Raw genomic sequence first — 25810 nt, forward strand, 5'->3', positions numbered from 1 at the left:
CAGTTTCTCCAGAATCTTCAACAAGAGCCCTTCTTGTTGGATTCACTTGGGTTCACTTTCAGACCTCAGAATAAAGTGGCACTACAAAAATAATATCCAGGAATATATATTTTGCTCTTTGTTTTCCATTACAAGTGATTCATCATCACCTTGCATTCCACCTCCATGGAATCAAAGCCATAGCATCATATGAGCTGCTTCAATGTACCTAATTCATTCAGCACATCTCCTGCTTAGACCTCCACAATGTGTTCAGTGGCACCAGGGATGTGCTTTAACTAAACTTCCATTGTAAGGGAAGTGCTTCCACTACATCTTGTACAGTTCTCAAATATACATCTAAGAAATCTACTTAAATTGTAGGTTCTTCTTCCTTCCAAGGGATATATAAATTTCATATAATTACAGCAAGCAGTATCTTTGGGTAGACACACAGCTGCAACATGAAGGTGCAAAGAACTTTTAAATTACTACAGATGTATTGAATTTATACACTTGTGCTATTTTTTAAGTTGTAAAGTCACAGTCTTGTACCTTGAAGGGCAAACCTGAAAATGAGATCTTCACCCTAGTTCTGTTTAAATGGCACCAACAACCTAGCAGCTGTGCATACCCAAAGCAGGGTCTGAGAGAAACTCAGCACAGCGCTCTGGCTGCAAAGCACAGAAATTAACACCCACAAGGGAATAGGGAGATTTATCAGGTTTAGTATGAGAGTCCTAATTCCACACTATTTGGTTCAATTAGTCATTGCAAGTAGCCTCGGAAATGGGCTCAAGTAGTGATCAAAGGATCACGTGAAAGGTACATACTGTCATATACTCTCAGCCAGCTTACACAAGCAATGGCAGCAGAGCCTTTTCAAAGTGGTATTCAGTGCATTGAATTGATGAACTGTTTGACTTTCAAGGGGAGTTCAGCTTGCTCTCTGAGTAATATAATTAACCATATAACGACAGGTGCTTTAAGATAAGACACTGCAATAATTTGGTAGCTCTGACACGTGTAAGGATGGCAGCCTGTGGCCTGTCTGCTCTGAAGCATCCCTCCTTACTTTTGGGCACGCTCTGGTACGTGCTTTGTTACCGCTGAGAAGTAGATGTGTTGGGGGCTGTGATGTGTTGTTTTAATGTGTGTTGCATATTAAATAGCCGGAAAAAGTTGATAAAATGGTATCAGGACTAGTACCATTGTCACTCCGAGGGGAACTTCGCCTGGAGCTACCAATTCCAAATACTTGGTGCGCGCCAAGCCCGAATCTGCCCATCTCTGTTTCGGCTGGTTGGATGGCTCCTTCGGGATCCCCTGCCCGGCAGCCGGCGCACAAAGGGCTGTTCCCGGGGCTGCCCGCCGGGTTGCCGGCAGTGCTCCTGCTCCATCGCCGAACTCACCGGCCTCGCCCGGAGCGGGGCCGCTTCTCCCCTCACGGAGGACACCCGGAGCAGGGGCTGCCCAGGGGGCGCGGGGCCGCAGGGCTCAACCACTAGGCCACGGGTGCGGTGAGCACGGATGAGACGCCCCGCACGGCCGCCGCTGCCGGGAAAGCCGCCGCCTCCGCGGGTCCCGCGGCCGCTGAGTGGCTGCGAGGCCGGGCCGGGGCGGAGCGCGGGGGGCGGCCGCCGTCCCGGCGCGGCCCCGTCCCCAAACAGCGCTGAGGGGAGCGGAGGGAGGTGCCGGGCCAGCAGCCGCCGCGCCGTGCGGGCCCTCGCTGACCCAAACCCGCGCCATGGAGACCGAGGCGGCCGCCGCCGCGCAGGTGAGAGCGGCGCCGCGGCCGCGGGCGGGTCCGGCCGGTGAGGGCGAGGGGCGGGGCGCCCGTCACGAGCCCGCGGAGCACGTGGCGCGGGCCCGCCCCCGGAACGTGCTGAGTCACGGTAGGGGCGGTTCCGCGCTGCCCGCGGGGGCCGGGCCGGGCCGGGGTCAGCGGGGGCCGGCCGCAGCCGCCGGCCGCAGCCTCGGCAGCGCGGGCAGGGCCAGGGGCCGGGGCCGCCCCCGAGGGAGCGGCTGGGGAGGCGCCGGCGCTGGAGGGGCTGCCCGAGCCGGGTACAGCCTCGAGTCGCTGCCCCCGGCGGGCCCGAGCGCTCCGGCTTCGCACTCGGGTGAGTTACCGCCGCTTCCCGCTGCTGCGGCCCGGGCCCGCTCCTGGGCTGTTGCACAACCGCGGGCTGTCCCGGCGCGGGTTCGTCTTGGGCTCCGGATCAGCCTGGCACACGCAGCCCGCGGAGCCCGGCCCGGGGGTGCCCCGGCACCTCCGCCTGCTGGAAACCCCCGGCGGGGCTTTGGGCACAGGGCAGGCGGAGCCGGAGTGGCCTCTGCCAGAGCGAGTGTCCTGGAGGCTCAGACGTGTTTGTAGTTTGTACTCGCCTGCTGTGGAGCCTCTTCTCTGGAAGCCTGAGGGAGTTCAGTACTGTTGTGTTACAAACTAGTCGCACACGAGCGGTGTAAATAGCTGAAAACATAATTGAACTCCATTATAAATTTATATAATTGTGCTTTTCTTGGGCATTTGAAATAGAAGCGTATCCTCATCAACAAAATGCTAGGTTTAAAGAAGTAATACTTAAAACTTGTTCTGGAACTGCTTTAATTATTTTCCTACTGCAAAATTAAGTCTCAAGTATTGTGATGCTTTTCTAGTGTGTGTTGGTATGCATATGCCATGCAGTAGAGTTTCTTCTAACGTTGTCCGTGCTTTAGGATATGTAAGTGGGTACTTCCTAGAGGTGCTATGACTTCAGCAGTATTGGATATACCTTTTTCTGTTCGTTGGATAGTTCCTTTAGATTTTTGGGCTGCTTGTAACACTGCTTGGCCATCTGTTTTTCTAGCCCTGGGTAGCACAGCCATGACCTCCACCTTGCCTCCTCGGTTTGTTGGCAAATACTACAACAGAAATCACTGTCTTGGCCGGTGCTACGTAAGCACCCTGTGAATTTGGTTTTGCCTGTATTATCCAGGCACTTTCTGCCTCATTCCTGAGGTACTCTTAACAGACCAATTCCTGAGTATATGATTCTGTACCTTCTTCCCCAATCCACTGTGACTTCTTTTCCAGAAACCTCGCTTTTGTTACTCATGTGCTTTTGTCAAACCCTCTTTACTAAGCCTCCTGTTGCACTTTTCCTATCTGAGCTCGGCAGCTGCTGATTGCTTCTCTTGCAGACCTGGCCTGAAAAGGCAGTGTGTTTTTTAGATAGCAACTTATCATCATCTTTGACATATATAGTCCTAAGTGTATACATTAAATGGAAAATTCACATTCCCTGTACCATAAAGTGTTCACTCAAAATAAACAAGGAGGGATGCAATCTGCATTTAGCCCCTTAGATTTTGCAAGCCAGCAGATGGGAAGGGTGTTCTTAGTGTCTATGTGCCTGGCAGCAACAGTCATAGCAGTGAAGATGAGTGTGATCAAGTGTGATCAAACTCCTTAACCAGAATATAAAACCTCCACTCTCAGCTATGTACTTCTGGGGGAGTTAGCAGAACTATTGCCTGCAATATTCCTGTAGAAAGTATTCCCTTGTTGTACCTTTCTGCCTGGAAGGAGGATGCACTTCCGTGCACAGAGGTGAAATGGAATGTTGCCTACATGGACCCCAAACCATCTAAGAAAAAAAGATTGCAGTGGAACAAGTGGTCTGGATGTTTCAAAGAACGCTTGAGAAGGCAGGACTTAGTAACTTTTCAGTAAATGTGAAGTTTTTGAAACGGTTTTCTGTAACCTTGTAAAAACAAGCTACTTAGTTATTACATTTTGAGCCTCACAACAAGGGGGCAAAAAGAATTCCCTTTCCAACACAATGAAACTGTGAGTTGCACTAGATTGGAAGTAAGACCAATTGCAACAATTGGCAAAGCCAAGTGGACAAATAATTGAGTGTGCATGCAAGTGTATCTGTTAGGGTTTTCTACCTAAAGAGCTGTCCCGAAGAGTCTCCAGCTCAATCAGTGTGATCTCTTCAGTATAGAGGGCTTTAATGAGGAATTACAGATACTTTTCTTTTTCTTGACCTGCTGCATTAATTTGTCAAGTGAGTGGGTTTATTTTTATTCTCTGATAGCCTCTCATTTCTACATGAGGGTACATTTTGTGGGGAAGTCGAACAGGTACCCCGCTCAGGGCTGGCAGCAAGTCTTTGCTTTTTGGCTGTTGGGTTGGTTTTTTTTTTTAGTTTCTTGATAATGAGATTTAATAACATTATTGAATACGAATGTCTGCTCAATATATCTGTAGATACATCTATTAATGTATCTCTGTGGATTAAATTCAGAAATGCCCATATTTCTGAATATATTGTTATCTACTAAAATGTAGGACAAGTTTGGAGGAAGTACATGAGAGAGTATCACAAGCACTTCCTTAAGTAAAAATACATTTATTTTGACATTTCCAGTAGTTTTGTGCTCACTTTGGTATTGAGCTGCATTGGTATCAAAACTCATCAAAGAATATCTTTCAGTGAAGCCAGTGTTAGGTATAATGCAGTGTAGCATGTTTGGCTGAAATGAATGCAGCCTAACAGGAGCTGATCTTGTCAATACATTCAAGAGAACACCTAATTGGATATTTTATATATATTAGTGTAGTAAATATCCATCATATGAATCGTGTTCTGTAGCATGTCTTTAAAATGTGCTGAGAAATTGGAGTTGTACTGGAAACTCGGGGGAAGTGCAAGTTCGTTGTCTCAGAAAACCTGACTATCTGACTTGTAGAAATTAATATTTAGCACTTAAAGTTAGAGAAGAGATTGGCTATAAAAGTTTATTGGGAAATGTTTGAAAGAGACCAAACTGGAATAAAAAAGAACATCCATTGTAAGCAGAAGGCAGCTGGCTGTTCTTGTGTGCTTTAAAGAAGTTGAGATGTTTTTATAGGACTGTGTGGGTGGTTAGAAAGGTTTGTGTTCACTTCCCGCTAATGTTCATGGGCAAGAATGAATTTTGGCTTTCTGTCTCTTACTTTATTCTTTTTCTTTTTTAATTGAAAAAATAGAGATGTTACTCATCCTGAATAAGAATGCTGTAGGTTATGTATAACCTTGAAAGACAAGGAGATGGTTGAAAATTATTATTGTATCTATTGTGCACCTGAATACTGGTTTCATTTCTTTTGCTTTCTTTACCTCTTAAATTTACAAAGCAGAAAAATACCTGTTTGATTGGTACTGCTACTTCCATGATCCTGACTGAAATGAATGTAGCAATAGCATCTTGAATTTATTTTGTTAAAAAAATGTCAGATACCTTTGTGGAGTATGCTGGGCTTTGTGAGGTGATGTTGAGGAACACTAGAAGTGGAAGGACCCAAGTGAAGTATTTGTTCTGAGTAAAATCAATTCATGCTATTCCTTTCTAGAGTTTTTCAAACATGGTTGTAAAATTTTGTTGTATTTGCTCCTTCAGTAGAATTACAAAAATTCAAAATGGTGAAAGCTGTTGGAGTTTGTCTCTGAAAGTTTTTGGAATGCAGCAGACTTTATAAGGAGAATGATAAGAGTCAATTGCAGCCTCAGAAAAGGGTGAACTTGAGGGAGAAGGAGAAAATATGGAAAGTCCAGATGAAGATGCCAGCAAATGATGTCACATGTACCCATACCTGTAACACCGGGTGTGTGACTCATTGTGAAGAAGAAATTAGTTTGATTTTTGTATCTTGAGCACTCCTTCTTTTTTTTTCTCTTTGCATTTGTAAAGATAAGCTTTAAAATTACTAAACCATTCACTAAATTTAGGCCAATTTGTGCAAGTGTGATGTATTTCCAATGATTGTCTTGGCTGAAGCCGGTGCAGTACAAGTTCAGGCAGTAACCCATTGGCATGAATTAAATATTAATCCCCTGCTGATTGAGTTGCAGCCAGCAAGAAGTCCTGCAAAGTCTCCAGGTTAATCACCTGGTTAAAGTTTGCTTTGGCCTCCATCTCATTCCAACTCTAAGTAACCTATTATTTTAATGTAGCACATTCCTAGAAGACTTGAAAGGGTTTGAAGTCTGTTCAGTTTTCTGATCCAGTTTATTATACCAAAGTTGGACTTTGTGCCACAGAATGCCACTTTAGGTGAAAGGCAAAGAATGACACCTTGGTTGGCTTAGTCCTTTCTCAGCAATAAACTGATTTAATAGGTTTTGAAAACACTTCATTTGCTACCTCTGCAAGTCTTTCAATATGACCAGTGAGAAGTCGTGGAGGAGGATCTGGAAGTCATGACTTTGAATTTGTGTTATCTGAGGATGACTGATATACAGTGAACCACAGTGCCTCTCAGGGTTGCTCAACTGCAATTCTTTTATGGCATATTTGTTTCATTAAGGTAAACAATTAAACCAGCGGTAAGAACTGAAGGCAGCAATGCTGTCTGTGGTGTATAAAACTGCTGAAAACAGTGGAAGGCTTATCTGGAACAGATACTGGAAAATGCCTTCAATTCAAGATAGGCATTGTGCACTTTAGCTTTCCTACCCAGTAACTGCTTTCTGTGTGGGAAAAGCAAAGGTAGTGACAGTCATGTATTAATTGGCAGTAGCAAGAATTTAATGATCTTATAGCACTTTGCTCTTACTTTAGAAAAGTTTAATGATATTGCTCTGTGCAACACAGTAGTGAAACAATCAGCAACACCTGTTTTTCTGTATCTCTGATTTCTAGATACATATCTCTTAATTTTTCTTTACTATTCTTTAAAATAAGGAAACTAAAAAATATTCCCCATTATATTATCTTGTTTTAATGTTCCTTTAGTTTTACTTTGACATGTGTATGCCAACAGTGGCCATTTCAAATGGAAGCAAAGTCTCTCAGAACCATACATTTAAATTAAGTATTAATTTGGCACCATACGTTTAAATTAAATATTAATTTGGGTAACCAAGCAATCTGTAACAACATCTAGTACAGATAAAAGTGGTTAATTATTTGACTGCTTTGGAGAGGAGCATTTGTCTTGATCTTATGAAGGATCTTCTGTTTTCTGTCTTTTGCTGTTTTGAATTCTCAGTGAAATATTTTCTCTGTTTTCTTTCAGTGACACATTGATTTTTCAATGTTACATGTCAATAAATTGGTTTTGTATCTTAATTTATATGTTAATATTCACTTTAATATTCACTTTGAAATACTTAGATTTTTGACATATTGTTCTGGAGATCATGGAAGGCTATTAGGAAATAATAAGACTGTTAATAGCTTGAGGTTAAGTTAGCATTGTCCTACCAGCAGAGTATAATTGCTGCTCAGCAGCATATTACTAAACTCTTGCACAAGTACTAATTAGCACAGCTCTAGTAGAATGGGTATAGCTTGGATATAGTACTTACGTGGCTGCTATTTATGCACTATAGATACAGTTTAAGTTTTTTATTATGTCAGTTCAGATTTGTGATTTTGGCCTGATTAGCTGCCTGATTTTTATACTGGGAAGAGGGAATACAAAACAGTGTTGGTTTAGCCAAGTTATTTGGAAGGTAGTGTAGATGATTATTATTGTTTTCTATCTTGAAATGCAAACTAAACCTAAACCATTTCATAAGGTATGTCTTAGTTGTGGATGCTGTTGCAGTACTGACGGAGTTGAAACTGCTAAACGTTGTACATGTCTTGCAGTTAGACTTTTAGCCTGACTTCTGCTGTATTATTATTAGCAATCTAGTTAAAAAAGAGAAGAGAAAGGGAAAGAAAGTTCCTTTAAGATTGAAGTTGCAGCAACAAAGTTATGTAAGGTCAGTTTGAAACCATCTCTTTAAAACCTTTTAAGGAATTATCTTCTGTATTGCTATAAAATGTAAAGATATCACCTTTTCCCTCCATACCCCCACTTCTGTCTTGCAGTTTCAAAGTTTTATTGCTGTTTGCTGTATTGATTTTACATGCTGTCTCTTGTAAGTATAACAAAAATTCCACTCCTGGAGACAGCTTGCGAAACAAAGTTTGCATACTTGGGAAATTGACTCAGAAGGAGCTTGGTTGATAGTGTGCCTGTAAGAGGAGGTTTGTTTTATGATTAAGGGTGTGTCTATTTGCTATGTTTGAAAATTAATACCTACAAAATGTTAAAGCAGTGACTTTTCAACAGCTGAGTTATGTGAAAAGTTGCTGTGACTTCGATTTCCTTCCTGCTCAGGTCATCATCACCGTTTCGCTGTAAAGAGCTATGATAAAAAGATTATGGGGGTTTTTGTTTGTTTGAAACCTTGTGGTAAAATGAGTATCTTCCTACTTATTTCTGTAACTAGAGTGGAAAGCTTCCTGTGCTGCTTGGGCTTCCCATTGGGAGATCCCCATTCAGAATTCCCAGGCAGCATGTGGTTGGTGCAGGTCTGCCCCTGGGAATGCTGCCTGCTCCCCCTGTGTGAGAGGGCCAGTTTTAATGTCTGCTCTGCAGCCAGCCACCTGGGTAGGGACACTTCATCATTTCCTCTTGCTGCCTTCAGGAGCTGCTTGCTTGAGTTACGTGCTCTTGCGTAAGAGGACTGAATTTTGTTCTAAATCAGGGTATTTCCAGTTGGATTGCATGCAGTTATGTGACCAGATGACGTGTTCCACAGTCAGCTGGGTAACAGAACAATGGACAAGAGAGGCTGACAGGGATGAGTGGGTGGCTCTGAAGGCTGGTGCAGCTCAGCTCAGAAGGGTAAGATTTTTGGATGCTTCATGGCTGGAAGGAGAACATGGAGACTGTATCAGCAGAGGTCATCCAAGACCTGTCAGTAGGGCATTCCACCCCATTTTGTGACACTCATGCTTGACTTTGCAGGAGGAGTCACTGATGTGTCTGCACCAGTGCAGATAATATAGTCACGTTCTTGGTACAAGTGTACTGTAGACCCTGGTGCAATCTACTGTGAATTACTTGACATGAGATGCATGGACATGTCTTCTGATTTATGACACAGAATTATATTCACACTTGGCTGCGTTTCTGCTGTAGATGGGTCTTGAGATCTGTGTCATCTGAGGAATTTCTGCAAGATTGTCCCACTAATATTTGTAAAAGAAATCAAATAAACCTGAGTAAACTTTTGAAACAAGTAGGATTTAAGATGCCAAAGGATGAAAATAAAAGTAAGTCCCTAACAAAAATGGTGCTAGTAAAATGCATAATATGAAAATCAGAACTTATATTCTTATATTTGAATCTAAATTATGATTTCTGATAGCTGGTCTTCCAAATTATTTAAATTTAATTATTTGGCTATGGAAATGCACATTGTATTAATGTGCCTTATAGCTGGGTAACAGCTGTAACAGGTTGTAACAGAGAATTACAGCACAGTGACTTCTGATACTGTGCTTTCTATTTTGGTTTTTGTATTTGAACTAGAATGTTACCAGGTTAGTTCTTCAACTAGTATGAATTGTTGTGACTCAGTGAAATGTTGTAGTGCCATGTAATCTTTTCTGGCTTGATTTGTAATCCTTTATCATCAATCACTTCAGGAGTGTAGTCTGTGTTGACCACTCTTGGGAGTCTTTACTCAGCTGACAGCTAGTGCATACAGCTCTAGACATCTTTCATCTCTCAAAGTGTATTTTTGTCAGCAAAGTGAAGAATGGAAGCCACTTAAATAGTAAAACTGTTAATGGAGTGCTTCAGATTATTCTGAAACTGTCACTAAGGTCAGACCCACAGATTTATCTTAAATTCAAAATGAAGCTTGGGGTGAGAGTTTTTGATAAAATGGACTATGAGTTCTCCTGTATACTCCAAGGGGACAGACATGGAAAAAGCCCCAAGGAAAGTGGTGGGCGGTGGAAACTCTTGATTTGGACAGAAGGACAGTTACTTATAGTTGAGTTTTGCAGTTTTGTTGCTCTTTTGAAGACATTGAGCATTACTTTGGCAAGAGCTGTAAAACCATTTACCTACTCTGGTTTATGCCTTGGAAGATGAATTAGATCCTTTGGCTTTCAGGATTTATAAATTGAAAAGTGAGGGTTGGAATGCAGCACCCAGACAAAGCTTTTGTTATCTGCCCAGTTTTTGTTCATTTCCTCAGCGGGTTTACCTTTTTTAAGCAAAAGCTGTCACTGTGGACAGAAATGATAAATTGACATGTAGATGCCTGACTTGTTGGCCCTTACTGAGCTTTCTGATTCAGTTGTTTAACTTTGCAGGACCTTCATGTGAAAGAGATTGCTGAAGCCTTTGTGTGGGCTGATGATTTCTGGAGGCTTGCTTTTTGTAGATAAATGTGTGGATTACAAGTGCTTAAGAAAATTAGTAAAATCTACCCTGGCTTCATTTTTTGGAAAGAAGGATAACTCAAGTATCTTGGTGTGGCTAGAGAAAAGGGAAAAGCTATATGAACTCTTTTCATGCAAATTAAATAATGATTTCTATGATGCTTTGTGTAAATTGAGGCAGAGTCTCCTTGGTCAATAGTGCACGGTTGAATGGTGTTATTCTTGACTGAAATATATCACTAATAAAGGCTGTTCACAGTGTCAAATTAAGTTCACAGTGCCATTTAACCATGAATTACTCTTTTGGAAAAATATTGCCAGCACAGCTAAAATGTGCCCCTCTAGGTATCCCTTTCTCAAATCTATTATGATTTTGTACTGCCCAGTGGTAAGCAGTTGAATAGCAATGTAATTTTGGCCTCTTTTCTGGGTTTGATTTCTTTTCCCCTTGCAGAAACTAAATAAGAAGTGTATTAGAGGTTGAACACTCAACTCCCACCCTGCTTTAGTGAGAACTGTGCACTGACTGAATTCCCAGCACTGTCTGTGTGGATTCTGTATGTGAAAAGGGCATGTTAATTGCAGGACTGACTCACTATTTAACACCTGTGCCCAAGAGACTTCAGTGGGGACCGTGTACCTGTGTACTCTGGCAGATGTAGGCACATCTGGAGCAAACACTGTTCCCTGCAGTATAACCCTATTCTTAAGCTTTTAGTCTTAAGATAGTACTCCTGGCTGATGAGGTGTTTGTGTGGAATTTCCTTGATGCAGCCACAGTAGCTGTCTGTGTTTCTGAAAGAGGGCTGCTGGGTGTGTGCTGCCAGGACACTGGGTGAACCTCATTGCTTTCCAACTCACCAGGCACTTCAGTTGCTTGCCACTGTAGTTTGGTGCACAAACAAGAAGAACAAAGTAAGTTGCTTGTGAGATGAAAGGGGTGGAGGTTGACAAGATGTGCCTCCCGTGGTGTTAGAGTGTGCAGTGTCCACATCCAGGCCGTGCTGCAGCTGCAATGACCCAGCTGGTGCTGTCCCTGTGACTTGCCCAGCCATCAGCAAAATGGCAGCTGGAAATGGGGATTTTAAACTGAGATGCCAATGCAGTGAAAACGTGTCATACAAGAAAGATATAATCCTGGAGAATATATGGACCCTCAAACACACAGTTTTCATGTTTGGTTTGAAACTTGCTTTTCCAAAAGATGTGAAATCAAAATAGTGGCTAATAGGTAATCCAAGATTTATACAACGTAATGTTATTTGCAGTGGTTTTTGGTTCTTGTCTCTGTTTCTATGTTCATTTTGCTTCCTGACTTGTTTGATTGGACAAAAGCATATTCTATCATTTGACTGGATCATGTTTCCCAGATGACTGAGCCATTATTATAAACAAATCCTCTGTGTATAAACTAGTGAGTATCCTGTGGCAATGTCTGCAGAGTACGTATTTGGCTGGGTACAGCAGAATAGCTTAAAGATAATATTTTCTATATTGAACCTACAGTATTTGAGAAACAGCTACCTGTTAAATTAAAGTGGGATGCAAAGGCTTTTGTATTCCTGTGGTTAAAAGATCAGTAATATTTTTCTCATATTATTTGTTTACTTATAGGGCGGTGGTGGTGTTGTTGTATAAATGACAAAATTCAATAAATGCCCGTTTCATTATGATGCTCTTTTAACTTGGGAAGGAAAAAACCCTCCAAACACAAATGAGGGCATTAAAGCCGTATTTTGTTTCAGGAAGAGCTGGTCTGTCTGAGATGGCTGCTGTTTGAATACCTTTCAAAATGGAGTTATGTGGTGCAGTACATGGTGATTGGACAGCAGCTAGAAAGTCAGCCACAGCAGAATCACTCTCTTTACTTGTTGGGGCAGCACAGGAGAATTTTGTTGATGTATCAAACAAAATCAGACAGACTAACCCACTCTTGGTAAACAATCTCGTATTTTTGCCAGCCTCCCAAGTTCATGATGCAACTTGTGTAATAGATTGTAACTTGAATACATATTAACTTTTTTGTGCTTATTGACTTAATTTTGTAATGCTGCTGATGCAAGATAAAGAAGTAGTAAGTCAATAACTCTGTTAAACTGAAAGAGGGATTCAGAATTGGAATGTAAGGGACTGCAATACTACTAGCCAGATATACTGTGGAAAAGGGAAAATTGGATTAATACAATATAATTAAGACTTAAAAGGGAAAAGCAGAACCCATTTAACTAAAACAGCAAAGTTCTGAAAACATGCATGACTCACTGCTTTAGATACAAATGCTTCAGAAAGCACTCTGGGATGTCAAGAGTGTTAGGACTAAGTTTGAAGAAGTGGGATGACAACCATGACCATTTTTAGCTTGTTCTGAGCAGCCATGGTAGCACTTGTAAATATGGGCATAATTCAGTTTAATCAAGAAAAATTCATTGTAATCAGTTCACCATGTTAGACCTTACTCTGTGTTTTTTTTATGACTAAGGCAGAAATAAGGGAATTAGGAGCAGATAACAATGCATGATAGATCTGTTCCTCAGTGCTAGAGGATAACTTTGGAAAAATCAGGTACTGGACAAAGAATATATGTACCAATGTCAAACTAAAGATTTTGCTTTCTGTAAGCCATGCAAATGAGACTGTGGATTTGGGATTTCAATTTTTTTTAAAAGTACGTTGAGGTGGGATCAGTCCAGATCCCATTCAGCCTCTTGAAACCAACGCTCTATATTAAACTCCTACTAAACTACTGTTTTAAACCTATCATCTCAAATATGTATTGATTAAACAATTTAGAAAAGCACAGCTGCTTCTGGAGTGTCTGAGATAGATCATGAAACAGTCTTCTCCAGGAAGATTGGCAGCACTGAAGAGTCCCCTGATCTGTTGTACCATAAATGGTCACCTCAGAGCAGACCAGATGTGGTGGGAAAAGGACATAGATTCGTGTTTCTGACTGTTAGTGATGAGACTGAGCCAGAGAGGAGAGTGTTCCTCCTGCTGCTGTGCCCCAGGCTGGGAGTGCTGGGAGGCACTTGCACATGCCCAGTATTTTAAGGAGTGTCAGGGAGGTGGGGACTGATTGATTTTGCAGAATAAGGGAAGGCTTGCCAGAGTGAAGAAGTAAGCTATGTGTGTCCTTCCTGTTCCTCTTCTTTGCTGTATTTCTGATGTAGATGTTTTCCTTTGCCTACTTTGGTCTTGCTTTACTGTTGGCTTTAGGATTTGCAGGTTTTGGAATTGAAGTAAAGGTAGTGCCTTAATGACCATAAACAGCCTTCAACAGCTATTTTTTATTGCAGTTACATTCTTGCTCATTTTACGTTCTTCAGGCTTGAAGAAGCTTGTGTTTTCACTACACAGGGTGAAAAGACATATATACCTTGTTTTTTACGCAAGGTATATTTTCTCCCTGGCAGTTTGGAAAGCTTGCTTGCTGTGGAATGCCTTCAAGAAAACCATCCTGTTGAGAGCTGTATATATCACTTATAGACTTAGCCTTTGTTTATACCATTCCTGCAAGATGACATTTCAGGTAAAACACAAATAATCCACCTCTCAGAGGAGTTGTTTCTGGAGTGAGGGTTGGGAGAATGGGTGAGTAGTATCCAGAATTGTACTTGCAGCCAGGCAGAACTTCTCGCAGTGTTTGTCAGAGTAATGCCCTTAGACGAGACTTGTGAAGCTTTCTTAAGAATGCTGGAGAATCCACCCAAGAAATTTTCAACTAATCTAACTTACAAGTGTAGATCCTGACAACTTGACATTTAGTAAGATAGCTTGGTGTAATACAGTGGGAGGTATAGTCTGGAATGAGATGTGTGTTAGGAGAAAATAGAAATTTGCATACATAGATTTAACATTTCAGGAACTGATCTTATCTGGCTCTGATGGGGCAGAAGAATGTGTGTTGATGAATGTTGAAGAATGAATTTATGCTGCAGAAGGCATGACTGGAGAAGTAAATGCACAAACCTCACAATATGCATGGACAGCATTAACAGATTTATTTATACAGACAGGGAGTGACAATTCTCTTGCAATATCACTTCTTTAAAGCTAGTGGTTTTCAACCCATTTTGAGTCCTTTCATAGGTGTAAGTTGGCCTGCCAGGGCTTTAAAGAGTGTTTTGTGGCTCTGGTATCCAACGACTTTAGGACCAGGAAGAGGAAGTGGGCGTAAAGAGAGAGAAGCAGGCTGGTGTAGTGTCAAAACATACTGGTTTAGTGTCAGTACAGTCACACCAGTGTTAGGTGGCACAGGTATAAAAGACCTTTCCATCCCCTTCCATCCATCCAAGCACATTGTTTCCTTCCAGATTTCTCAGAAGGTCTTGGTAAAAAATATGGGATAGCAGACAGCTCTGCAGGGCAGTCAGGGATTTGACCTTGTGTATTAACAAATCTCAGGTTGCTTTGTCATGTGGCTTTGTTTGACAGCTGTCTGTTCTGTCACACTTCCAAACCCTGAATTCAGACAACTGAAATTGCTGTTGTACCCCTCTGCCCACCAGTGTAAGTAACTTCTGTCATTCCCTTTCCCCCATTCCTCTTGATTGTTTTTAAAAAGTTAGGGGTTTGGGCTAACTTTATCTGCTTTCTGCGCTCTCTTAAACATAAGGCTTATGTGTCCAGAATTTTCTTCTGTAATTGTAAGCTAATTAAGAAACTTACCTTGAAAAATATTTAGAAAACAAAACAGTAGTTATGGAGATGCCAGAGATTATCTGAAAACATTAAATTATTTATAAATAATTCTTTAAAATGACTTGAACAAAATCAGTTCCTCCAGAGAACAGTGAGGTGAAAACCTTCAGCTGTTGCTTCCACCGAGCTTTTCTTAAGTGATAAGATGCTGCCAGTACAAGCTCCTCTTGTACTTGCCTTATTACTTGATGGCCTCCTTTTCATTCTTGCCTTGAAGTGTCTCAGGTCCTTGAGCCTGTCTCACTTCCAACACATTTTTTTTTTTTTAATTAAAGCAGAAATGTAAGGTGCTTTTTTTCTTTATTCCCTTCACTTTCTGGAAAACATAAGTGATAAGAAGTGAGGGATACTTTGCCCTGTTTCTGTGGGTAAGCTGCAGGAATGCTTCCCCGTTCCTCATGCAGTGCTGGCCTGAGCTCCCTGCTGGATGCAGTAGCCATTTCTGTTGCTCTTCTGTTGGCTCCTGCTGGCATGGGAAATCATCTGTCTTCATGGGGTTAGGTGCTAACACATCATGGGAAAGGAAAACAAATCCTTGTCTGGTGGGAGATTCTGCTTGTGTTATCTCAATTTATGATGCAAAAGGCATGAGTGGAGAAGTAAATGCACAAACCTCACAATGTACTCTGTATCCAGGGAATAGCTTACAATGGGTTGAAGGTGCTGAGATTTGTTTCTCTGCTTATAGTTGGGCTGCTGGATGTTTCCATTCTAGCAAGGCTACCTGTAAATGGCTCTATTCCAAACAGCACCAAAACCAGTCAGATAAACCAGACAGGGATGAAACAAAAGATTAGCATTTTGTTTAAAGCATGGAAGTCAGTCCATGAAAGTAACATGAAAACAGGGTCTCTTTCCTTTGTTTACCCTTCTGCAAACATTTGCTTAGGAGCAATAAGAGTTAATTGTCAAACTTTACAATGTAGTCAGAGATTTTCTCATAAAATGTATAACAGACTCTGCCCAGATGGCAAATGCTGATATGTAAATCTAAAACATGAAAATTTCCATTGAGGGCCAGATGGTGGCTTAATGTGAATTGTTTAACATTTATGTTTATCTTATTAAAAGTGCCTTTATATGTCCAAACTAAGCTATCAATGTGGTTGGAAGAGCATATCACTAAATGAACAGAAAAATCAAACCCTCAGTACAAGGCACCTCCTGCTTACATGGATCATGGGAAAGCAAACATGTCTTCTCTTGAGAGAAGTTGTTTCTCTGTCTTCAAAATTGTGAAGAAAATCAAACCAAAATCAACCAAAATCAAATCACTGTTTGTCAGCTTGGGAAAAGTCTTAAACCCATATCATTTTCTCCAAAGTTAGGAATGTTGGATGATGGTAATCCCCAAGTTGAATCCCATAGTGCACTTGCCCTTGGCCGAGGCGTTGGTGCTCAGAGGGGGAAGGAGCTGAGCTGCAGGAGAGGCTGCAATCCCTCCTGGGCACAGGCTGGGCTCTTCCTGCGGCCCCTTGGCTCTGCCAAGCCCATCATTTCCTCTGATGCAATCCAAGAAGTTGCACAACGGAGGAAAGAACAAGTGGGTGCTTGTGGAGGCTGTCACATGAGGCTGTGCCTTTGCTGTAAATGTGTCTGATATTCAGGGAAGTGGTCAGCCTGGCTCTGAAGGGCAGCAGCCAACTCTGGATCAGATGAATCTTTCACAGGACTCTTGGAGCACGTGTTCCAGTTTAGAGGCCAGTCTGTGCTTATTTGTCCCTCCAAATGAGTCTTTCTGAGACCAGCACATCATGCTGAGGCACCTAAAAACCAGCAGGTTGCTCTTGCACAGGAGAGGAGAGCACGTTTTAATAGCTTTAGTTTTACACTCTAGGCATCAAGTACACAGTTACTTCTGGGATACTTTCACAGTAGAAGGGGAAAATTGCTTCAGTGGTGAACCTAAGGTAGATTGCCTGCCTGTGTGGGTACCTCTGTGTATGTGTGTGCTGGTGTTGGACAGGGTGGGGAAATAAAGAGGAAGACTGTGGGGAGGCTAAAGGAACAAAATTGCAAAATGTTTGCTTTAGACTGCAAGGGATTTTTAAGAGTTCTTTGCCATTACTGCATGCTTGTGGTTGTGATTCATTCCTCAGTGAATCACTTGTCAACGTTGACTCCTTTAACTTTAACCTGAGGCTTTGGACTAATGACCAGAATACTTTTTTTTCTTGAAAAGGATATTACTAAAAGCATTGGTTGAAATTATAGGTAAGTGTTAAGTGGCAGGTTAATATTTAAATCAGTGTGCTGTTAGATACTACATATCAGCATATTGACCAGAAGAACACTTCCTCCATATAGTCCATTTATGTTAGGAGTAATTAGTTAAATTGTTATTCAAAGTTAAGACTAATATTGCTGTATTTATGTACAGCTTTTCAAACTGAAAATAGGAGGGCTTTTTTACCAGTTACATGGTGGTAACAAAAACAAAATAACCCATCCTTTTGCTTTTAAGTGTCAGTAGCACAACTAAATAAAATTTAAAAGTGTGCCTGACAAGCAGTGCCCTCCAGGGGTAGAGCATGACACTGTTTGGCAAAGCTCAACTGTCTGCTAGAGATAAGACACTGACCTAAATATGGTCACTTGAAAAATAGTGACAGGAGCCAATCAGTGCTGTCATATTTGTCAGACAACAGCTGAAGATCCTGACAATCTTGGTAAGTATGCAAGCATATTCATTCAAAAAAGAATCCTGAACTGACTGCTGCACACACAAAGTGGTGTACAGCCACAGCATTTTCTTTGGTCAGCTGGTGTCTTTGGAGACATCTCATCCCACAAAGGAGGCAGCACCCAAAGCTACTTACTTTGATAGTGAATGTTGCCATTAGAAGGGCTGAAAAAGGTAATGGCTGGGTCTTAAGTTTTTGTACTAAGGCTATATGGATTTTCTTCTTAAGGAAAATGTGTTTTGCCTTCTGTAGCTTCAGAAAAAAAAAATTGTTTTTCATGGTTTAACCTGAAACTGAGCACCAGTTCTGATATTTTTGTAGATTATACACACACATGCACAAAAAATCTTTTGAGTCACATTTTTAATGGTGCTTTATAAATGAATAATTCAGAAGTGAGCCCTAAAATCCAGATCCTGCAGTTTTATCCAGAACATATTGCAAATGCTCAGAGACTAGGAAACACTTTTGGATCTGCTGCAGAAGGAGACACTGAGCAGCTGGTAAACTACTGGCCCTTAATGAAGCTATACCATATTGCAGTATCTGCAATTACTGCAGAACTTAATTAGTTCATTTTACCCTGCCAATCTGGAAAGACCAAACATTGTCTTGGGCAGCCACTGTAATAATTTCAGCTTCTTCATTGCTGGCCATTAAAGCTGAGTTTGGTCTCTCCCAGCAAGGTATATTAAATATGTTTTAGATTTGGAAGTGCCTGCATTGTGGTACACAAATATATTTTACATAATTACTCAATTTTAGTAAAAATACATTTTTTTAGTTATGAGTAGAAGTCATTTATGCCATGTGGAATGCAGACACTAAATTGGTTTGTTCAGATGTGGACTTGGCCTGAAGCTTTTTGCCATAGCTGTTGTACAGACGTGATCATTTTGAATGGCAGCATGAGCTGGCATTCAGGTTACTTTGTTTCTCTATTTGAAAATAACCTTCAGAAGGAAGGGAATGTTTTAATTTGATATGATGGCAAAAAAATCTGTCTTGGGTGTAGAGCTGCTGAGTGAATCAGGAAGGTTCTGTTTAAATGAAATGCAGTGTTTGGTGTATTACTTGTACAGTGTTAATCTGATGAGGATGCCCAACATTGAACATTATTTTCACATGCTGCCCTAAAGGGTAATTTTTAGCATAATAAAATCAAAAATTTCCAGGTGCCAGCTAAACGGTTGGCATTTACCCATCTGAGAAATGCAGCTAGCAAATATTAAAATTCTGTATCAGCAGGCATACAAATTGATACATTTTGAGTGTTTGAGTGTTTTCTTCATAGAAGAAAATACTCTAGACTTCAGCCCTAAGAATATTGACTATTTGAACAGTAAAAAACTAAAACAAAAGAATCTACTAACCCCCTTGCCCCCCCAATTAAAAGCCTTGATGCAATAAATTAAAAGTAATTGTAGCCATAGCAAATAGTATTAAGCAATTGCTCTTTCCTAAATAGCAGAATTCCATTTGGACTCTGTGATGAGCCAGGGGCCAACTCATTAAACGTATTTGAGACCCTGCAACCACTGTTTATACTCAGCTGCTCCAAACCAGCCACATTTAGAACATCAACACAGACTAAGCTTTAAATTACAATTTCTTACTAAGAGTCTTAATAATTGTCTTTAGTGCTAGTGATGTTATGTCATTTGATGTCTTTGAAACCATATTCTCTTGCAGCTCTGAAGCTCTGTTCTGGTGATCTTTAAGATTAATACCAGAATGCAACATTACTAGTCCAAAATACATTTTGCATGGCTATTATAGTTACTTCAGAGTTACTTCAGGAAGCCTCCATTATGTTTTTAGTCAGTTTTTGCAGTTTTACAAGAACACGTGAAAAAAAATTTACATGGTCAAACTTCTCAATTTCTCTCTTTTCTCCTAAAAATTACTTTCTTTGTGACAAATTCATTCTGTATCTTCATGTTTTCTATGAGACAAGTCAAAAAAGAATATATTTATCCTCTGGCTAGTTCCTGTATTACCTTACCAGTTGTAATAAATTCTTGGTTTCTGTGAGCCTCTGTGTGGGCCACAGAAGGCAGCCACCAGATCTCACACTTCAGAAAGGTCACATAGAACTGTGTTTTATTTTGGTAATTTTGTAGGATTACGAGAACTAGCTTCAGTTACATGAGTCTACCCATTTGACACAGAGATTTAAAGCTTTGCTGTTGTTCTAAACCAGTTCTTCCTGGAAGGATTTAGCTTAAAAAAAGCATTTCTGTTGCAGGACATGAACCTGATTGACATCCTTTGGAGGCAAGATATAGACCTTGGGGCAAGACGTGAAGTGTTTGATTCTCAGCAGCGGCAGAAGGAGTATGAACTCGAGAAGCAGAAGAAACTTGAAAAGGAAAGACAAGAGCAGCTCCAAAAAGAGCAGGAGGAAGCCTTGCTGGCTCAGCTGGAGTTAGACGAAGAGACAGGTGAATTCATTCCTGTGCAGCCAGCTCAGTGCATTCAGTCAGAAAATACTGAGCCACCCGTTGCTTTCTCACAGGTAAACTCCAGTGATGTGAGTGCATGTAACCCTTTTTCCATTCACAAGAAGGCATAATGCTAGTGGCTGCCTAAAATGAATTTGCATGTGTTGCTGTAATGGAATATCTTCTGTTACTCAAACATGCAGTAACCTTTTTTCATAACTTTCTTATTTAGACCACAGAGCCTTCAAAACCAGAAGCAGAGGCCTTGTCCTTTGATGACTGCATGCAGCTCTTGGCAGAAGCATTCCCATTTATAGATGAGCATGAGGTAAAAATGCACAGTTCAGTGGTTTCATGGGTGCTTTTCCACAGGGTCAGTCTCATGTCTTCTCTGACTAAGATTTGTCTTTACCATAAGACTAATTTGTGGTCTGAGTTTTCTCCTCAAGCTGGCTCTAGCTGACATAAAGCACTGAGTAGGCTTGAGCCTATTTTTATAATACTCCATTATATTAAAAAAATGCTTTCCTTAAGAAACACCTGTTTGTTCTGCAGAAATGATGCAGAACTCCAAAAATGAGGTTTTTGCTTTGGAAAATGTACATCTGTTTTTTTGAGTGTGTTTTTTAGTTATCATTGTTTTGTTCAGGTTTTTAATTATTTGTTTAAACCCTTCAGGCTTCTTCAGCTGCATTTCAGTCACTGGTTCCTGCTCAGGTCAATAGCAACCCAGCCTTTGTTTCCTCTGATCAAACTCAGCCACCTGAATCCCCTGATCTAGTACAACCCACTGATGCAGAGAATATGCAGAACATAGAGCAAGTTTGGGAAGAATTACTGTCCCTTTCAGAGTTACAGGTTAGTATAACAAGTGCCTGAAAAACAAAGCATGTTCTTTTTGGAGGACTATAGTACTTTGGAGAAGGCAGTACAATAGCATCCGAAGAGATGCTGACTATGACTTGGTTTCTACACCTGTAGGATGTTTATACGTCAATATAAGCTTTAATTTTTTTCAAAAAGAATATATTGAAAAACATGTAGAAAGTATAAAAGGAGTTGTTTATGGATAAACCTTAATGAAACACTTGTCAGTCAGAACTTCCTCATGTTTGGCAAGTCACTGTTTGTGATACAGCGTGACCATGCTTAAAATGCAGCTGCTCAGTTCTGAGTTATGGATCTACAACAGGAATTGTTTTCACAAGTGTTACTGTAAATGTTGGGGGCTTTTTGGCAGTGTCCACTTGTGTGAATATGATTACTTTTGCATTCAAGTTTTATCTAAGGAAAAGGTTTTTTAAAGGTGATAATAGAATATATATTTAGGTACACAGAAGAGTCAGGTATATTTATATGAATGCTGTTCATACATACTCAGTAAGAACAACTTGTGTAATGTACGTGAACTGGATATTTCAAAGGAACAAAAGAGTCACTTTGCTAATACAGAGAGTATGTAGCGATTTTTATCCTATATTTATATTTCTGTTTTCCTTATATTTGATTATAAAATGGAACAAATTTATTTTCAAATATATTATTGTAGAATGTTGTCATGCTTTCCAGCATGCTGCTGCTCTACTTTATGCTGTTAATACAAGAGATGATTGCTTGGTGGAGTGCCCATAAATCTGAATCATATTTCAAAAAACTAAAGTGAAAATTTGCAGAAGCTGAATTTTTCCTGCCACTCTCCCTCTTCCCTTCATCTTTTTATATTTTTTATATTCTTCTAGTTTTCTAACCTGATTACTGTGTTAGGCTTAAAGAGCCCACATAAGTAACAAGGGCAATTGGCTGTGAAGAGGCAGCAGTGATGGTGAAAATACATTAAGAAACCAAACCAAAGTAATACATTTCAGTAATTCTGAATAGTAATTGAATCATTTTCTTGAAAAAAAAAAGATAATTAAAATACGGGCACTGCCTTTTACAAATTATGTTTAGAGAAATGGAAAAATAGAGCTCTCACATTGAAAATCTTAGCTTAAGCCTTGAACAACCTCTAGTTAAGTAATTCCTGGGGGATAGCAGGCCTGTTTATTTCAGCTTCAGTTAAGCAACTGCCAGCTCATTACAAAGCTGCTCTTGTAGCCAGTGAAAGCCCATCAGTGGACCAGTCTGACACTCACACTGGTGTTAGTCAGCTGAACTAATGTGTGCTTGCCTGGCTCCATGTTAGCCATGTTAACACTCTTCTTACTTCACCAAGAATTACACTGCTCTGTCCTGAAAGCTCCTTCATTCATTAAATCCTAGAAGAATCTTTGTTTTGAGGAACTGTGACATAAAAGTAATAGTTCTAGAAGTCATTGTTTGCTGTACATGCTCATTCAGGAATTTTACATTTCTGTACTCATGCTATTCCTAGCAGTGGTGCTTGTGAGAAGTTCAGACCTGGCAGCTCCAGGTCCCCCACTAGCAATTACCAGAACGGGAGGGCTCCACGCAGTTTCTATAACACATTGGAATGAGTGTCTTCAGCGTCTTGCTCTGAGCCTGAGAGGCTCTGCTCTCTTACTCTAAAATGCTTTGTCCAGAACAAGTTGTGTTGTGCTCTCGCTTTGGTATCTGTCATCTTCCTCGATTGCCTCTTCATAGCACAAGGGTGCTGTACAGTGTTATAAAACCCCTTTATGTCCATGTTGATTGCTACTTAATGCTTTGGGTTGTAGAAAAGGATTTTATCAATTACAGATGTGTTGCTCAGCTTCTCCCTTGCATTCCCCATCTAGTGCCTGAACATTGAAAATGATAACCTGGCTGAGGTGAGCACAATGACGAGCCCTGAAACCAAGCCAGCAGAGATGCACAACAGCTACAGTTACTGCAGCTCACTACCCATGCTGAAAAAAGATGTTAACTGCAGTCCAGATTTCCTGGATGGTATAGAGGGCCCATTCTCGGGCATTTTGCCACCAGAAGACACCAGCCAGCTGAGTGTGAACTCTTTAAATGACACATCCCCTTCAAACCCTGATTTCTGTGAGGATTTCTACACCACGTTTATTGATACAAAGGTGAATGGTGATGCAGCAGCAACGAACACTATCAGTCAGTCCCTGGCAGAGATTCTAAGTGAACCTATTGATCTTTCTGACTTTGCACTGTGTAAAGCTTTCAATGGCAACCACTCAGGGACCAGAGCAGAATGTAATGATTCTGACTCTGGTATTTCACTGAATGCAAGCTCCAGCGTAGCATCACCGGAGCACTCTGTGGAATCATCTGCCTATGCAGATAAGATCTTGGGTTGCAGCGATTCTGAAATGGAAGACACAGATAGTGCTCCTGCAAGTATGCTGCAGAGCAGTGCTGATGTTTACTCTTTGCACCTCCAGGATCAAGTGTTTTCTTCCTTAGGGCCAAGCACTCAAACAACAAGTTTGCCACGTACAGCCACACCAAAGAAAGAACCCCCTCCTGCTCCTGGCCAACCCAGAGTTCCCTTCACAAAAGATAAACCTCCAGGCCGCCTTGATGCTCATCTCACGAGAGATGAGCAAAGAGCCAGAGCTCTGCAGATCCCTTTTCCTGTTGAAAAAATCATCAATCTCCCTGTTGCGGACTTCAGTGAAATGATGTCGAAGGAGCAGTTCAGTGAAGCCCAGCTTACGCTTATTCGAGATATACGCAGGAGAGGCAAGAACAAAGTGGCTGCTCAGAATTGCCGTAAAAGAAAACTGGAAAATATAGTAGAACTGGAGCATGATTTGAGTAACCTAAAAGATGAGAAAGAAAAACTGCTTAAGGAAAAAGGAGAGCATGACAGAAGCCTTCATCAAATGAAAAAGCAATTCACCACCTTATACCTTGAGGTCTTCAGCATGCTACGTGATGAAGATGGAAAGCCTTACTCTCCTAGTGAATATTCACTGCAGCAAACTAGAGATGGCAATGTCTTTCTTGTTCCTAAGAGCAGGCAGTCGGGGACTAAACTTTGAAGGGCAGTACAGCTGGTTCCTGTTCTCTGAGTTACTAGTTTTGTATCCTTATCATGGCAGTTTTTACTGTGAGGTGGAATGCAGAATTAAGTAATATTTGTCAAGTTAGTCTATGCAACAATAATTTTAAAGTTGTTGATTAGTTTATGGAAAATGCAAGTTGAAAATTAATCAGATAATGCAGATGGGCATATACAAAATTTTTAATCTGACTTTATAACAGACATTTCCTACTTATATATGGAAACTTGACTAGTTTCCATATATATGTAAATATTTAAATATACCATATTTATATACTGTTCCTATCTATTGTTATATTCATAGATTTGATATATATATATAAAAATTATTTTAGCCTTCTGAATATAATTTCTTGCAAGACAACCAGGATGGCGTCTTATATGTTTTATAAATATGCAATAGTGTTCCCCATTTTTCTTACAAATTTATACTTGCTTTATATTTAATATATTAATTTAGTATAAAAGCTGACACTCAGTGTTTGATTTTGCCTTATCAGCTCATTAAACTTTGTAAACTCTACTTCATACACATTTATTTCCTTAAAGGAGAGAAATCCTTGCTAGTTTTCCAAGGCTAAGTCTTCCTGTAGCATAATTATCAATCACACAGCAGTGTCAGCATTACCAATGCTTCATTCAGCTTCATTTTAATAACCTTTGGAAAGACCACGTAACACAAAGTTTCAAGTCTATGCTAAGCTCACATTTTTTGTTTTCCTCCTTGAACACTATGTAAATTCATGAGATCTTTTTTCCAAAGGCACTTAAAATCTGTTAAAACATTGCCATCATTATGCCTTTTTCCAGCTAAAATTTCTGCAGGCTTTTGAGCAATTCTCCTAGACATACACTACTGTGCCTCTGACTTAAGTCAATGAGCATCACCTCTCCCTGCTGTTACTTTGGTGCCTATGGAAAACTGCATACTAGCAGCCATCCACCTGCCCCGTTTGGAATCTCTGCTCGGTGAATTGAAAAGCTTTGTGGAGTTTAAATTATGAGTTATAAAAGAGTAAAAAATGGGCAAATAAATAGCATGGTTTTGTTAACTACTCAAAAGAACTCATTGCACTTGATTGTTTTGGATTTTTTCAATACATAAAATGTATAATTTGTAAGACATCTTGATCTGAACATTAAAAACTATCTTCATCCCTGTGTAAGTTCTAAAAGGCATGCTCGATCTGAAGTGATTTTTTTCTTGCCATTGATGGGTGGGCACTAGGGGAATGCAAGACACTGCTGCCACTTAAAGCAAGAGGACTAATCTCTATTTGAAGATGGCAATTTTGGAGTATAGGCATCAAGAAGCACACCCAGCCATGGCCCCGCACAGTCAACACTGATACACAGTAACTCTTGAACATGGGCAGGGGCTGATGGCAAAGCACAGAGCACCTAAAACACCCTTGGGTTCTCCTTGCCATTAACCAGGCTATCAAATGTCTGTCAGAGAAAATTCTCTCCACAGCTGCACTATAAATACCTCTATACAAATTGGCTATAAAACAGACATCTCAGTAAACTCCTGCCCTGCACTCCCATTTGTTCCTTAATTTCACTAATGTGAAAGCCAAAGGCAAATAGCACCCTTACAGCCTTTGCAGGCACTGCTGCATTTGTACCATCCATTTGTCTAAAACAATACAAAGATACTTCTTCCATTACCAAAATAAAAGTGCAACAACAAAAAACCTGCAGTTAATGCAGCAGCCTTGTTTGAATTTCATCAGGTGAAGAATCAGTCTAAAGTAACTTGGTTTGTGACAACTTGTATTCAGTTTAAACCAGTGTTCTTCACATTATCATCACAGTGTATGCTG

At 40.6% G+C, this 25810-nt stretch overlaps 1 protein-coding gene across 2 annotated transcripts; it reads left to right on the forward strand.

The window, feature by feature from the left end:
• Positions 1–1661: 1661 nt before the first annotated feature.
• NFE2L2 (nuclear factor, erythroid 2 like 2) lies at positions 1662–25157 on the forward strand. Of its 2 annotated transcripts, none has more exons than XM_030952783.1 (5): positions 1662–1756; positions 19819–20088; positions 20247–20342; positions 20693–20872; positions 22753–25157. In XM_030952783.1, exons 1-5 carry the CDS (start codon positions 1727–1729, stop codon positions 23959–23961), a joined length of 1785 nt encoding a protein of 594 aa, XP_030808643.1. In that variant the 5' UTR covers positions 1662–1726; the 3' UTR covers positions 23962–25157. The 2 variants fall into 2 exon arrangements, with proteins under 2 accessions (XP_030808643.1, XP_030808644.1); XM_030952784.1 differs by lacking the exon at positions 1662–1756 and adding an exon at positions 1946–2099.
• Positions 25158–25810: the final 653 nt, after the last annotated feature.

The sequence above is a fragment of the Camarhynchus parvulus genome, chromosome 7 (assembly GCF_901933205.1).
Source record: "Camarhynchus parvulus chromosome 7, STF_HiC, whole genome shotgun sequence".
Taxonomy (NCBI): domain Eukaryota; kingdom Metazoa; phylum Chordata; class Aves; order Passeriformes; family Thraupidae; genus Camarhynchus; species Camarhynchus parvulus.